We start from the raw sequence: 15788 nt of genomic DNA on the forward strand, positions 1-15788 counted from the left end.
CTGGAGGCCTTAATGTCATTATGAGGCCTAGTAGTGGATTTGGTTCCAGAAATCCAAGTGGGGGCAACTATAAAACCATTAAATAGGAAGAAAGAGAGAGAAAAAATTTTTAAATCTTTCTTGCTCAAAATAAGCCTATAACCAAAATTCCCAAACTCATGAAGATATCTAATATTAATATCATAACAAAACCAGCAACTAGAACAGGCATTTTCTCTGGATGAAATTAATTTTTTGGAGTAGTCCAACAAAGACTTTATTTTAAAAAATGAATTATTTATTTTTTTTCGACTAGGTAATACATGCACGTGGTACAAAATTCAAAGGTACAAAAGGGTAAACAGTGAAAAGTAAGTCTGTCTCCCACCTCTGTCCCCTAGCCACCCAGTTCCCCTCCCCAGAGGCAACCACTATTACGTTTCTTGCTATCCTTTCTGAGATAGTTCATGCATGTACAAGCTATATGTACACACATATACATAAACTTTTATATAAGTGGTAGCATTCTGCACATACTATTATATACGTTGGCTTTTTCACTTAATGACATATTTAAGATCATTCCATATGTGTACCCATGGGATGATTTTTTTTTTAACGGCTGCATAGTATTCCATTGATTGGAAGAAACTTTAAAGCATTTTTAGGATGCTCAAAGAAATAAGTTAAGGGATACTTCCCATTAATAGAGAGCTCAAAATTATGAAAAAAAAAATAGGTTAATGTGGAAAAAAACCAACTAGAACTTTTGTAAATTAAAAATATAGTTGGTATATCAAAAAACTTAATAAACGGGATAAATATTACCCTTTACATCACTGATGAGAGAATTAATGGGTTAGAAAATATTACTAAAAAATTCACCCAGAGATTGATTGAGATGTATAATATCTCAGTTACAGAAGAAAGAAGTTGGAGAGATTGGAGGAGAACTAAATTTTGAAGACACAAAGGCTGAGAATTTTCAACATTGAAGAAGGACCTGAATCCTTGAATCAAAAGTAAACTCTAGGGCTTCCCTAGTGGCGCAGTGGTTGAGAATCTGCCTGCCAATGCAGGGGACACGGGTTCAAGCCCTGGTCTGGGATGATCCCACATGCCGTGGAGCAACTGGGCCCGTGAGCCACAACTACTGAGCCTGCGCATCTGGAGCCTGTGCTCCGCAACAAGAGAGGCCGCAATAGTGAGAGGCCTGCGCACCGCTATGAAGAGTGGCCCCCGCTTGCCACAACTAGAGAAAGCCCTCGCACAGAAACAAAGACCCAACACAGCCAAAAAAATTTAAAAATAAATTAATTAATTAATAAAAAAAAAAAGTAAACTCTAGAATCAAGTGGGTTAAACAAAGATAAAGCTACATCTAGACAGGTTGTGGTGAAATTCTGGAATATCAGATAAAGAGGAAATCTTAAAAGCCACCAAAGTTAGAGGCCAGATTACCTACAGAGGTACGATAATTAAACTGACTGGTTTCTTATCAACAACAGTTGATGCTAGGAGAAAAAGGAGTGATATCTTAAATACTAAGACAAAGTAATGTTTAATACCATTTCATATCCAGGTAAATTGTTATTCCAGAATAAAGAATTTTGATTCAGTGAAATTGTAAATGTTATTAATTATTAATAGCAGAAAGATAATAATTTAGGATTTTTGTGGGGGAGGGTGCATTTAAAACAAAGTTAAAACGAAAACTCTAGATTAGCACTATCCAATACAATTATAATTTTAAATTAAAAATTGTCTAGTAACATTAAAAAAAGATATGAAATTAATTTTTAATAATATATTTTATTTACTCCAGTATGCCTAAAATGAGCAATAAATATGGAAAGATTTTCAAGCTTACTAGTTATCATGGAAATGCAAATAAAAATAACAATGAAGAAATATCAAATATTGACAAAGATGCTGAGAAATAGAAACTCTTAGACATTATTGATGGAATATAAATTGGTAAAATTATTTTGAGCAATTTAGCAATATCTGGTAAAATTGAAGATCGATTGTTTAAAATAAATTAAAGCACATGTGAACAAGGAAATGTCTAAAGAAGGTTCATTACAGCATCATTAGTAATAGAAGTTGAAAACAAATCTCCATAAAGAGGAAGATAAATGAATTGTATACTCATACGATGGAATACTATACATCAGTTAAAATAAATGAACTAGAAGCATGAGCATCTGAGATATATCAGAAATTCAAGGTCGAGCCAGAAAAGCAAATTGTAGAATGAGCTGTACAGTGTGATACCACTTATATAAAGTTTAAAAATAAATGAACATAAACTTGATGAAGGCATGTATTTGTTTGTTTGTTCTCTGCTCTATCCCTAGCACCTAGAACTGTGCCACATAGTGGGTGCTCATTAAATATTTACAGAATAAGTTGAATGCAAAACAAAACTGTAAATTACTTATGGATACATACTTATGAATTCATAGTATTAAAAACTTGCAAGGGGAGTGACAAACAACAAATTTTGGATAGTGGTTCCCCCTGGAGAGGGAGGGAGGGGAGTGGGATTGGGGAGGGATATACAGGGGTCTTCAATTGTGTTTGTAATGTTCAAAAAAAATCTGAAATATAACCAAATGTTAATATTTGATAAAGCTGGGTGGTGGGTATCACAGATGTTTGTTATATTCTTCATAATTTTCTTTATGTTTCTAATATTTTACAATTAAAAAATTTCTTATCTCAAAAAGACATGTCAAGTTGTTTGCCCCTACTCAAAATGACCTCTAATTTGCTATTAGAATTTGTGTTCTTTTTCAATGTCATTTCTCATTTGCTGCTATCAATGTGCCTGCCCTAGTACCCCACACCTACAAATTTGAATTTGCTTCTTATCTGTTTGTTAGAAAAACAGATTTTGAAGCTATTTAGAAGTACATATCACTTAAATGTTTTGAGTAAGATCTGAAGGGTCCTCTAGCATGAGCTTAATTGTGTATTACTTATTAATTTTTTGAGTGCTTACCATGTGCCAAACCTTTTGTGAAGCACATTTGATACATTATATTGTTTAATCCTCACAGTATCCCGATGTGAGACAGATATTGTACCCATTTTAAGGAATGAAGAAACTGCAACTCAGATAAAGAGATTTCCCCGGGGTCTTTTTATAGGAAGTGGTAGAGCTGGAATTCATACTCAGTTCCATTAGACCACCTCACTGTACTGTTCAGAGATATGGGTATGCATTTCCTGGTTTGGTTCTAGATAGTCATTTTCCACATACTTAGTAATGTCTTCTAGTTCATTTCTTAGTTTTGAGGTTTGCTTATATTGTAAAATAAAAATATTGATAGTTGTGGAGAGTATTTTCTGTTGCTTCATATGAAAGTAAGGGAAAAAATATGTAATTTAAATTCTTAAGCCCAATACACAGCCTTACTTCTCATTCATGAGGACTCTGTATGAAGATTTAAGAGTCCATTTAATAATCAAGGTCCCCCAGTTATGAGGTTAGAGGGGGAACTGAGGTTATCCTAAGAATATTTACTTAGTGATATGGCAGTTAAAAAATTAGTACCCATTTAAATATTCCAGGATCTGCTTTTCCCTCCCACTGTCTTTGTTGGTCTTTTCCTGATTGTTACATTTCAAACAATATAATGTAGGAGCAGTGCTTATCATGGGGAGCATGAAATTTCTGATCTTGCAAAGGATGTAAAATTTTGCAGGGCCTTGAGAGTGATGTTAGAGAACTGGTGAAAATCATTGGCAAATGAGGATCTGACAGAGTTAGACTAGTTATCAATTAGAGAAAAGAGAACGACAGAAATGATGACATGATAGAAACTTCAAAGAATTATGTGAATATCCCACAGGACTAAGGAAAGGCCTTTGGGAAAATTGATAAAGACCTTGAATGTTATACAGAAATGGCCCTCTTTTTATTATAGTACAAAATTCAGATATGAAGTAAGGATGTCATATTGTGCTTCATAATTTCATTGGAAAGATTATGCAAAAAACCCAAACATTTAATTTATTCTTGTTCTAAGAATTTGCATATAGTTAAATAAATTTAAAAAGGCCTTTTTTGATGATTTTTAGTTTTTTTTTTTTAATATACAACACTTTCTTTCCCTTGTACAATGAAATGTTGGTACCTGTTTTAAGAAAATTCAATTTCAATTGCTGTTATCCTTTACCAATCATCCTCTGATAATGAAGACCTCAGTTTATCCAGAGCTGTTACAGTCATATATTGGAGTTTAATGGAGACATATGGAAAAGTTCTGTAATTCAGAAACTCAGAGATTTCAGTGTGTGTGAAGGAGTGTCTCTTGTTTATTAGAGACCATGTAGTTAAAAATACTTTATAATTATTAACTTATTAGGTAGACTAAGTTTTAATTTGAGAGGATTGGGCCAGACCTCCAAGACTTACCTACCACTTTACACTTTCTGTGTCTGCTTACTTTGGGATAAGAATTGTTGAGGGTGCTTTAACTGGTCTCCTAGTCTACATTCTTAATTTTCTATAATTTATCTACTCTCTTTACCAATGATTCTCCAGTACCAAAATTTTTAACAGGTAATGCTTTGAGGCAAAAATGAGAAAACTAAAGTCTAAGTATTGAATTTTTCATTAAAGTAAACTTATTCAATTAAAAATTATTAACTTTTGTTCCATGATTATATTTTATGAATTACTGATATTAAAATATCCATACAACAATAGTAATTTTTTTCAGTGGCCTTACTGACAAAAATTTTTAAACCAATCCCTCACTTTATTTTATTTTTTATGAATATAGTTTTGGAACCTAGCCAGCTCAGAGATCCTTCTGAAAGTCGTAACCAATCATGTCACTTTCTTGCTTAAAACCCTTCAGGGTGGACCACTGCGGCCTACAGCAATATAATCCCACTGGGATTTTGAATCCATATGTGCATTATTTTCTGTACGAAATAAAATAGCTTAGTGTTTTTTTTCCCTAAATTTTTCAAATATATAAAGATGCTTCTATGATGATGATCAATTTATTTTAAAAGTTTGACTTGACTTTCCAGTAGCCTTTGTTATTTTATATTTTTTAAATCGTCTAATTCCTGTCAAGTGTGGAAGTCATTGAAATATTTTTACTTTTAAAAGCCTCATCAGTAAAGGTAAAACTATAAGGGGAAAAAATGGATTTGACAATATAATAATTAAATTTCAATGTGAACCACATTTAAAGATAGAAATATATGGAAAACATATTCAACATACTGTATTTGAAAAACTGAAGAATATTAGTCATATTATAAACAGATTTTGTAACTCAATAAAAATAATATTGCAAGAGGAAAATCAGCAAGGAACATGAATAGCAATTCCCCAAAGAAATATAATCTTCCAATTAATATGAAAAAAGTTCAACTTTACTAAAAATAAGTTTCAACTTAAAACAAGATGATATTTTTTTCCTATTAAAAAAATACCTGTGTGGGAAGAGTTTGGAGAAGCGGACACTCGTAACCGCTGGTAGAACTAGATATTGGTATGTTCTTTTGAGGACAATTTGTCTCTATGTAGCAAAAGCCTTACCTTTTAAAAAAATCCCTTTTTACTTAACAATACATTTTTCTGGAAATGTATTTAGAAAAATAACTAGGAATGTGATTAATATTTGGCTGTTAGCATATTCATCATAGTGTTTTGAATAGTAATAAATTGGCAGCAATCTAAACGTCCAAAAATTGCAAATTAGTTTAAAAAAGAGAAAAGATTATGGTTCACTCATACGGTGAATGCTATTCAACCATTAAGAATTATTTTGTCAATAAATCTTTAATGACATGGCAAAATAGTTATGAAATAATATTAGGCTTGAAATACATGAATTAGGCTAAATATCAATTACAGTGGTTATTTTTGGTGGTGGATTTTTTTCCATTTAAAAAAATATTTTCAATGGGCATGTATTTATAATTAAGAAATAGTTATTGGGAATCACTATAGAATAATACCATGATATATTCTCTACTTGTCTCTACTTTTCCACACACAGCACTTCTAACTTCTAACTGCTGTTGCCTCTCAGAGTACACCATCCCCGTACACACCTTTGTACCTTTGCTTACCCCTTGGCCACTTAGGGTTCCTGCTCATTTTTTTAAAGTCAGTTCAAATGACACCACCATGAAACCATCCTCTTTTCTTTGCTTACTCCCCACACATTTATTTTGTATAACTATGTATTTATAATGTCTTCTCCACTAGGCAGTGAACTTCTATCTTATTCATTCATTTAATAAATATTTGTGAGTGGGACTGTGTGTGTTGGGTACTGCAGATCTAATCATGAATTATGCAGACAGGTTTCCCCTGCCTTCAAGGAGTTTATAGCCTTGTAAATTTATTCCTTACACTGTAACATTAAGTATTACCATAGAACTGTAGAGTGCTTTGGGAAATAGAAGATCAGTAAATCTGGCCCAGGCTGGATAGAGAGAGAAGCCTTCCTGGAAGGGATGATAGCTGGCTATTAAAAAGAAAGCAAGTGTTATCCAGGTCAAGAGGTAGGGAGGATGTGGTTTCAGGTAGCAGAAACAGCCTGTACAAAAGCCTGGGATTTTAAAATCGTGTTAGTTTCAGGAAGGCCATTATGGTGTTGTGGATATTGAGATTGATTTCTGAGACAAAATAATTATATATAATTCTAAATAATAATAATTCAAAATAATTATATATATATACATATATATATCTTAGAAGAAACTCCAGAATTCATTTCTTCTGTGAGAGATTGGGTAGTTATATATAAAAGAATATGTTAGAGAAAGCATCCTAATGTTGAATTAAGCAGAAATTAAAATGTGATAGGTAGGTTATTATTTTTTAAGTGTTTGTATAAAATGTATTCTCACTAAGGATTGAGAAATTAGTGTAAAATAATTAAAAATCTGAATTATAGAGTATTTTAATTGTCTGTTTTGTTTTTGTTTTTATAGAAGTATAGTTGATTTACAATGTTGTATTTTCTGATATACAGCAAAGTGATTCAGTTATATATATATATTTTTTCATATTCTCTCCATTATGGTTTATTACAACATATTGAATATAGTTCCCTATGCTATACAGTGGGACCTTGTTGTTTATCTATTTTCTATATGGTAGTTTGTATCTGCTAATCCCAAACTCCTAGTTTATCCACCCCCCTTTCCCCTTTTGTAACCATAAGTTTGTTTTCTAGGGCTGTGAGTCTGTTTCTGTTTTGTAAATAAGTTCATTTGTATCATCTTTTAGATTCCACATATAAGTGATATCATACCATATTTGTCTTTCTCTGTCTTATTTCACTTAGTATGATAATCTCTAGGTGCATCCATGTTATTGCAAATGGCATTATTTCATTCTTTTTTATGGCTGAGTAGTATTCCTCTGTACATATATATCACGTCTTCTTTACCTGTTCATCTGTCCATGGACGTTTAGGTTGCTTCCATGTCTTGGCTATTGTGATAGTGCTGCAATGAACATTGGGGTACATGTCTTTTTTTGAATTAGAGTTTCCTGATATATTCCCAGGAGTGGGATTGCTGGATCATATGGCAATTCTATTTTTAGTTTTTTAAGGAACCTCCATACTGTTTTCCATAGTGGATATACCAATTTACATTCCCACCAACAGTGTAGGAGGGTTCCCTTTTCTCCACACCCTCTCCAGCATTAGTTATTTGTACACTTTTTTTTTTTTAATTAATTTATTTATTTATTAATTATTTTTAGCTGTGTTGGGTCTTCGTTTCTGTGCGAGGGCTTTCTCTAGTTGTGGCAAGTGGGGACCACTCCTCATCGCTGTGCGCGGGCCTCTCACCATCGCGGCCTCTCTTGTTGCGGAGCACAGGCGCCAGACGCGCAGGCTCAGTAATTGTGGCTCACGGGCCCAGTCGCTCCGCGGCACGTGGGATCTTCCCAGACCAGGGCTCGAACCCGTGTCCCCTGCATTGGCAGGCAGATTCTCAACCACTGCGCCACCAGGGAAGCCCTGTACACTTTTTAATGATGGCCATTTTGTAAGGTGATACCTCATCGTAGTTTTGATTTGCATTTCTCTAATAATTAGCAGTGTTGAACATCTTTTTCATGTGCCTACCGGCCATCTGTATGTCTTCTTTGGAGAAATGCCTATTTAGGTCTTCTGCCCATTTTTTGATTGGGTTGTTTGTTTTTTAGTTATTGAGTTGTACAAGCTGTTTGTATATATTGGAAATTAAGCCCTTGGAGGTCACATCGTTTGCAAGCATTTTCTCCCAGTCCATAGGTTGTCTTTTCATTTGGTTTATGGTTTCCTTTGCTGTGCAAAAGCTTATAAGTTTGATTAGGTCCCATTTATGTATTTTTGCTTTTATTTCTATTGCCTTGGAAAACTGTTAATTACCTATTTTGTAATCTTGACTGGTCCTAATAAAAATGTTGCTAAGTGAGATTATTTGGGGAATGCTTTTGAATTAATAGATAAAAAATGATGGTATGTTTTCTCTTTTTTTACTGAAAGATTTTTTAAAGTTCTGTAGTGCTTTACAATTTTCAAAAGTTTCACACAGATGATTTCATATAATCCCATAATAACCCCATTTTTTTTCCTCCCTCCTACCCCTCTCCTGCCCCTCCCTGCTTCCCTCTCCCCACTGGTAACCACTTATTTATTCTCTATATCTGTGTCTGCCTTCTTTTTTGTTTTATTCACTAGTTTGTTGTATTTTTTAGATTCTACATATAAGTGATATCATATAGTATTTGTCTTTCTCTGTCTGACTTATTTCACTTAGCATAATGCCCTCTAAGTCCATCCATGTTGCTGCAAATGGCGAAGTTTCATTCCTTTTTATGGCTGAGTAGTATTCGATTGTATATATATAACACATCTTTATCCATTCATCTGTTGATGGACACATAGGTTGATTTCATACCATGGCAATGTAAATAATGCTGCTATAAACATTGGAGTGCATGTATCTTTTTGAATTAGTGTTTTTGTTTTTTTCAGATATATACCCAGGAGTGGAATTGCTGGGTCATATGGTAGTTCTATTTTTAGTTTTTGAGAAACCTCTATACTGTTTTCCACAGTGCCTGTACCCATTTACATTCCCACCAGCAGTGTATGAGGGTTCCTTTTTCTCCCCATACCCACCAACATTTGATATTTGTGTTCTTTTTGATGATAGCCATTCTGACAGGTGTGAGGTGATACCTCATTGTGGTTTTTAAATCTTTTCATGTGCCTTTTGGCCATCTGCATTTTCTCTTTGGAAAAATTAAAAATTAAAAGATGGGTTGTATTTTTTTTTTAATCACAATGATGTGGTTGGCCAAAAGTATTTTTTGATGTTGAGTTGTATAAGCTGTTTATATATTTTGGATATTAACCTTTTATCAGTAGTATCATTTGCAGTATCTTCTCCCATTCAGTAGGTTGTCTTTTCAAACTATTTTGTCAATAGTTTCCTTTGCTGTACAAAAGCTTTTAAGTTTTTTAAAAAATCTTATTAATTTATTAATGTAGTTTACAAACTAATTTATGCATAGCCATAAAATTATTTTGAAATATATATAATCACTAAGTAACAACAGCTTCCCACCCTAAGTCGTTATTTTAATTTTTTTAAATTTAAAAAATTTATTTTATATTGGAGTATAGTTTGTTAGTTTTGTTAGTTTCAGGTGTACAGCAAAGTGATTTAATTTTATTTATATATATATATATATACACTTTTTCAGAGTCTTTTCCCATATAGTTATTACAGAGTACTGAGTAGAGTTCCCTGTGCTATAGAGTAGCACAGGGTCCTTGTTTTTTTTTTTTTTTTTAAATTAATTAATTAATTAATTTTATTTATTTTTTGGCTGTGTTGGGTCTTCATTGCTGCGTGCGGGCTTTCTCTAGTTGCGGCAAGAGGGGGCTACTCTTCGTTGTGGTGCATGGGCTTCTTATTGAGGTGACTTCTTTTGTTGCGGAGCACAGGCTCTAGGTGCACGGGCTTCAGTAGTTGTGGCATATGGGCTCAGTAGTTGTGGTTCGCAGGCTCTAGAGCACAGGCTCAGTAGTTGTGGCGCACGGGCTTAGTTGCTCCGCGGCATGTGGGATCTTCCCGGACCAGGCTCAAATCCGTGTCCCCTACATTAGCAGGCAGATTCTTAACCACTGTGCCACCAGGGAAGCCCTATTTTTACTTTTTATCTTTTAAAAATTTATTTATCAGACTTCCCTGGTGGCGCAGTGGTTAAGAATCTGCCTGCCAATGCAGGGGACACGGGTTCAAGCCCTGGTCCGGGAAGATCCCACATGCCGCGGAGCAACTAAGCCCGTGCGCCACAACTACTGAGCCTGCGCTCTAGAGCTTGCATGCCACAATTACTGAGCCCGCGTGCCACAATTACTGAGCCCGCGTGCCACAACTACTGAAGCCCGCGTGCCTAGAGCCCATGCTCTGCAACAAGAGAAGCCACCACAATGAGAAGGAGCCCGCGCACCACAATGAAGAGTAGCCCCTGCTCGCCACGACTAGAGAAAGCCCGCGTGCACCAATGAAGACCCAATGCAGCCAAAAATAAATAAATAAATAAATAAATAAATTTATTAAAAAAAAGAAAATTTATTTATCTATTTATTTGGCTGCGCCACACAGCTTTCGGGATCTTAGTTCCCAGAACAGGGATTGAATCTGGGCCCTCGGCAGTGAAAGCGCAGAGTCCTAACCACTGGACCGCCAGGGAATTCCCTGTGGGGAGTTTTTAAATTACTGATTCAATTTCATTGCTGGTAATTGATCTGTTCATATTTTCTACTTCTTCCTGGTTCAGTCTTGGGAAACTGTACCTTTTTAAGAATTTTTCCATTTCTTCTTGGTTGTCCTAGAAGTGAGATTATTTGGGGAATGGCTTTGAATTAATAGATTAAAAATTATGGCACTTTAGTAGCAATTTTTGTATGTAAATGTATTCTAAAGAGAAATGTACTCTAAATAGAGATGTTATTGGTAGCAGAGTAAATATTTCTCATAATTTTGAACACTTTATGCTTAACATGTTTCACTTGCAATTAAGTATTCAAAATCTCCTGTCTCCTATTAAATTGTCTCTCACCATTTGTGTTTCCTATACAGATTCTAAAATTCGTTTTCTCTAGCACTGTTCTCTAAACACCTACCCCTACTTCTAGTTTTGAATAAAAATCAATAATGTAAAACAGATAAAATTGCAACATGGCCCTCACTAAATCATAGTATCCTTCTCTGTGGTTATGTGAATTATACTTACTATTTATTATATATTAGAATCACTGGGTTTATACAGTGAGTTTGTAGTCCTTTTTTGATTTGTTTTCTTGATTCCTAATACAGAGACTGCTTCTCAGTTTTTCTTTAATAAGAGATTAAATGAACTAGTTTTTCTGTTCTGCTTTGTAGATTTCTTGATAACCGGCTGTTTGCTACCTGCTCTGATGACACTACAATAGCACTATGGGATCTGAGAAAACTGAACAGCAAAGTATGCACTTTACATGGTCACACTAGCTGGGTGAAGAACATCGAATACGATACTAATACAAGACTCTTAGTAACGTCAGGATTTGATGGAAATGTCATTATTTGGGACACCAACAGGTTTGTGAATAGGAGATCATGTTAGGATTATGAACAACAAAAAAATGTTTTTAAGATGGTAAACAAATTCAGTGTTCTGTCTTAGCTCTCATATCTCTTTAGGAGAAAGAAACTGGCTTTGGGAAAAAACAATCAGAAAGTGATTCCATCTTTTATTCCTTGCACTTAGTCACATATTGTGACTAAAAAACTTGGAGAAAATTATGTGGAAAGGAGACCAAGTAATATAGTTAATGATGAAAACTGGTTTATAAGATGAGTTTCATGAATTTAAGGAATTTAAGGAAAAATATTTTTGTTATTATTTCCTTTGTGGAACTGAAATGTTTTTCACTCTTTGGTCCTTCAATTCTAAATCTATTTTGTAATTTTTGCACTTTGTTTTCATGCATTAAAAGAGTGGTTTCTCAGTTGGAGTGGTACTGATCCTTAGGGGAATGTTTGGAAATAATGTGTGGTACAGTTTTAGTTGTCACTACAGGAGAAGAGAGGAGGATTTCTACTGGCATTTAGTCAGCAGGGATCAGAGTTTCTAAACATTCTGCAGTGCATGGGACAGTTTGCACAGGGGACCAGTCATCCCATCTAAAATGTCACTAATGCCTGTGTTGTGAAACACTTCAGTAGAATATCTCCTTATAGAGAATTGAAAGAGTTGAAGTTTGGGAAATAATTATAATATTCCTGTTGCTAGCTTTGGTAAAATGACAGTACAGTAATATACCAGGAATGTTTCTGAAATATTCTTTTTAGAGCTCATATGTAAAACTAGGGGGATATTCTTAAAGATTTCTAGTTATTCATATTGTTTGAGCAAAGCATAGAGCTACTGAGTATCTTTAAACTAAGACAAGCATACCTGTTTAAATTTAGGACTAATTATTTTTTAGTTTAGAAATAAAATTTGAATAGGAATATAAATAACTTCCAAATTAGTAGAAGGATAAAAGCTAAAAAATACAATCAATCCAATAGAGGCAGAGAAGAAGGGGGGAAAATCATTTTTTTAAAAAGACAGGTAAATTAGGAAGCACAAAAATATGATAGGTAGATAATCGAATATCAACAATTACAATAAGTATATATGGACTAATGTAGTCAGTTATTAGATAGTACTAGATGGATTAAAAAACAGAAACAAACTCTGTGTTCTTCATAAGGAGTATACCTAAAACATACAAACACAGAAAGTTTGAAAGTAAAATGATGGGAAAAAATAAAAGATAAATACAAATCAAAGAAAAATAGTTATATCTACATTAATAGCAGACAAAATAGAGTTTAAGGCATACAGCATTATTAGTGATTTTTAAAAAGGTACTATATTAGAAGCTTTATTTCACTAGAACATAAAAATTCTTATCTTGTGTGTACCTAATAACATAGCCTCAAACCATAAAAAGCAAAAACGGACAGACAAGAAAAAAGTGAGAATCTCCATCTCAGTGGAAAATATTAACATCATTCTCTCATTTACTAATAGATAAAATAGACCAAAAAACTAGTAAGTCTATAGAAGATTTTAATATTATTAATAAGCTTGATTTAGTAGGCATATGTAGAATTCTGCTCCCAAATAGTGAATACATCCTCTAAAGCAAAGTTTGAACATGTACAAAAATTGAGCGTGTTCTGGACTACGAAGTAAGTCTCAACCAATATCAAAGAATTGTTACCACACAAACCATTTTCCCTGATCCCAGTACAGTTTAATGAACAACAGGTAAATAAAAATTCCCAGGTTTGGAGACTTATAAACTTACTTCCTAAATAATTCATGGTTCAAAGAAAAAAATCATAGTGAAATCAGGAGACAGATAGATAGACTAAAAATTAATGAACTAAACATCTTACTCAAAAAGTCTGAAAAAGATAAAAAAGGGTAAACCTGATGAAAGTAGATGTATGGAAATGATATCTTTTTTTAAAAAAGCAGAAATTAATGAAATAGAAAATGAAATACAGTAAAGATTTTTTAAAAGCCTGCTCTTCTCTGATAAGATACATTAAGAAAAAAAGAGAGGACACAATCTTAGCAATGAGAAAGAAGACAATAAAAACTATAGAGTAAGATAATAAGATCAGCTTTTGCCAATATACTTGAAAACTTTGATGAAATAGTTTACACAAAAAAATACACCTATGCAAAGCTGATCGAGGAAGAAATAGAAAACCTGAAATAGACTTATTACCAGGACTGATATTTAACCGTTATGCACTGGTTCAGCTGAAAAGGTTGTTAAAAGATTGAACTTCTTCCATACTAATTGATAAATAGTCACTGTCATGAATCATCCCCACGTGTCATATCCTGGCACCTTCTGGGTACCGTGGCACCTCTTCTAGAGATACTTTCCTCAAGATCTCTCCCTATGATCTAGTAGCTGAAGCCCCCCTTACATAGCAGACTAATCGCAGGATCCAGTTCCAGCACTGCCACCTGCATCAGCTCTAGTTAGTTTTCATGCAGGGCTGGTTATTTAAATATTTCGAACGTCACTTCTGCCTTAGCTATTAGAGAAATGAAAAAAATCAATTAAAACCTGTCTACTGGGACTTCCCTGGTGGTCCATGCTCCCATGCAGGGGGCTTGGGTTCAATCCCTGGATGGGGAACTAGATCCCACATATGTGTGGCAACTAAGAAGTCCGCATGCTGCAACTAAGACCCAGCACAGCCTAAATAAATTAATAATAATAATAAAAGATTTTTTTAAAAAAAGAAAGAGCCCGCATGCTGCAATGAAGATCCCGTACACAGCAACGAAGACCCGGTGCCACCAAATAAATAAATAAATATTAAAAAAAAAAAAAACCTATCTACTAATAAAACAGCAGCCTGTCAATTTTACAGGTGACTTCTACCAAATATTACAAGAAACAGAACATTCCAATCTTATTAAACTGTTCAGATTCCAGAAAAATAGAATTCTTACCTCAGGTATGACCTTGATATACAAACTCAAAATGAAAGGTCAGTCTGTACTATGAATGTAGATGTGAATATTCTATAAAAGGGAAATTGGATCCTGTAAGATATTAATCAAAATATCATGACCACATGGACATATATACACTACCAAATGTAAAATAGATAGCTAGTGGGAAGCAGCCGCATAGCACAGGGAGATCAGCTCGGTGCTTTGTGACCACCTAGAGGGGTGGGATAGGGAGGGTGGGAGGGAGGGAGATGCAAGAGGGAAGAGATATGGGAACATAATGTATATGTATAACTGATTCACTTTGTTATAAAGCAGAAACTAACACACCATTGTAAAGCAATTATACTTCAATAAAGATGTTTAAAAAAAAAAAAAAATCATGACCAAGTTGGGTTTATTCTAGAAATGAAAAGACTTATCAATAGAAATTCTATTAGTATAATTCATCACACCAGGTTAAATAGAAAAATCCATATGATTGTTTCAACTTAAGAATAAAATTCAACATTTGTTCATAATTAAAAAAAGAAGGGACATCCTTACCAACCTTATAAAAAAATAAAAGGATTACAAAGGAATACAATGAACAACTCTATGGCAACAAATCAGACAATTTACATAAACAAATACCTACAGAATCACAAATTACTTAAACTGACTCAAGAGCAAATAGAAAATCTATAGATCTACTGACCTACATAGCAAGTAAAGAAATTGAATTGGTTTAAAATTGAATTTTAAAATCTTCCCACAATGAAAAGCCCTGGTCCAAAAGGCTTCACTGGTGAATTTTACCAAACATTTACAGAATAAATAATATTAATCCTTCACAAACTTTTACAGTAAATAGAGGAGGGGAGAGCACTTCCCAACTCATTTTATGAGGCTAGTATTACTCTGATACCAAACCAGACAAACATCATTAAGAATAGAAAACTACAGACCAATATCCCTCTCCCAAAAATTTGATAAAAGTCCTCAACAAAATATTAGCAAATCAAACCTAGCAACATATATAAAGGATTATATGTCACAACCAAGTGGAATTTATTCCAGGAATATAGATAGGGTTGGTTTAACATCTAAAAATCAATATAATACATGACATTAATAAAGGTCAAAGCCCATATATATGATCATCTCAATAAAGTCAGAAAAAGCACTTGACAAAATCCAACACCCATTTGTGATAAAACTAGGAATAATAGGGAACTTCCTCAACCTGATAAAG

General features: G+C 33.8%; 1 protein-coding gene across 2 annotated transcripts in view; it reads left to right on the forward strand.

The window, feature by feature from the left end:
- The window catches only part of DCAF10 (DDB1 and CUL4 associated factor 10), a 50064-nt gene that overhangs the window by 15550 nt on the left and 18726 nt on the right, over window positions 1–15788 (forward strand). For both annotated transcript variants that reach the window (XM_059925108.1, XM_059925107.1), the window contains exon 3: window positions 11419–11616. In XM_059925108.1, the coding sequence (XP_059781091.1) occupies window positions 11419–11616 (198 nt within the window). The remainder of the gene's footprint in view (window positions 1–11418; window positions 11617–15788) is intronic.

The sequence above is a fragment of the Balaenoptera ricei genome, chromosome 6 (genome assembly GCF_028023285.1).
Source record: "Balaenoptera ricei isolate mBalRic1 chromosome 6, mBalRic1.hap2, whole genome shotgun sequence".
NCBI lineage: Eukaryota > Metazoa > Chordata > Mammalia > Artiodactyla > Balaenopteridae > Balaenoptera > Balaenoptera ricei.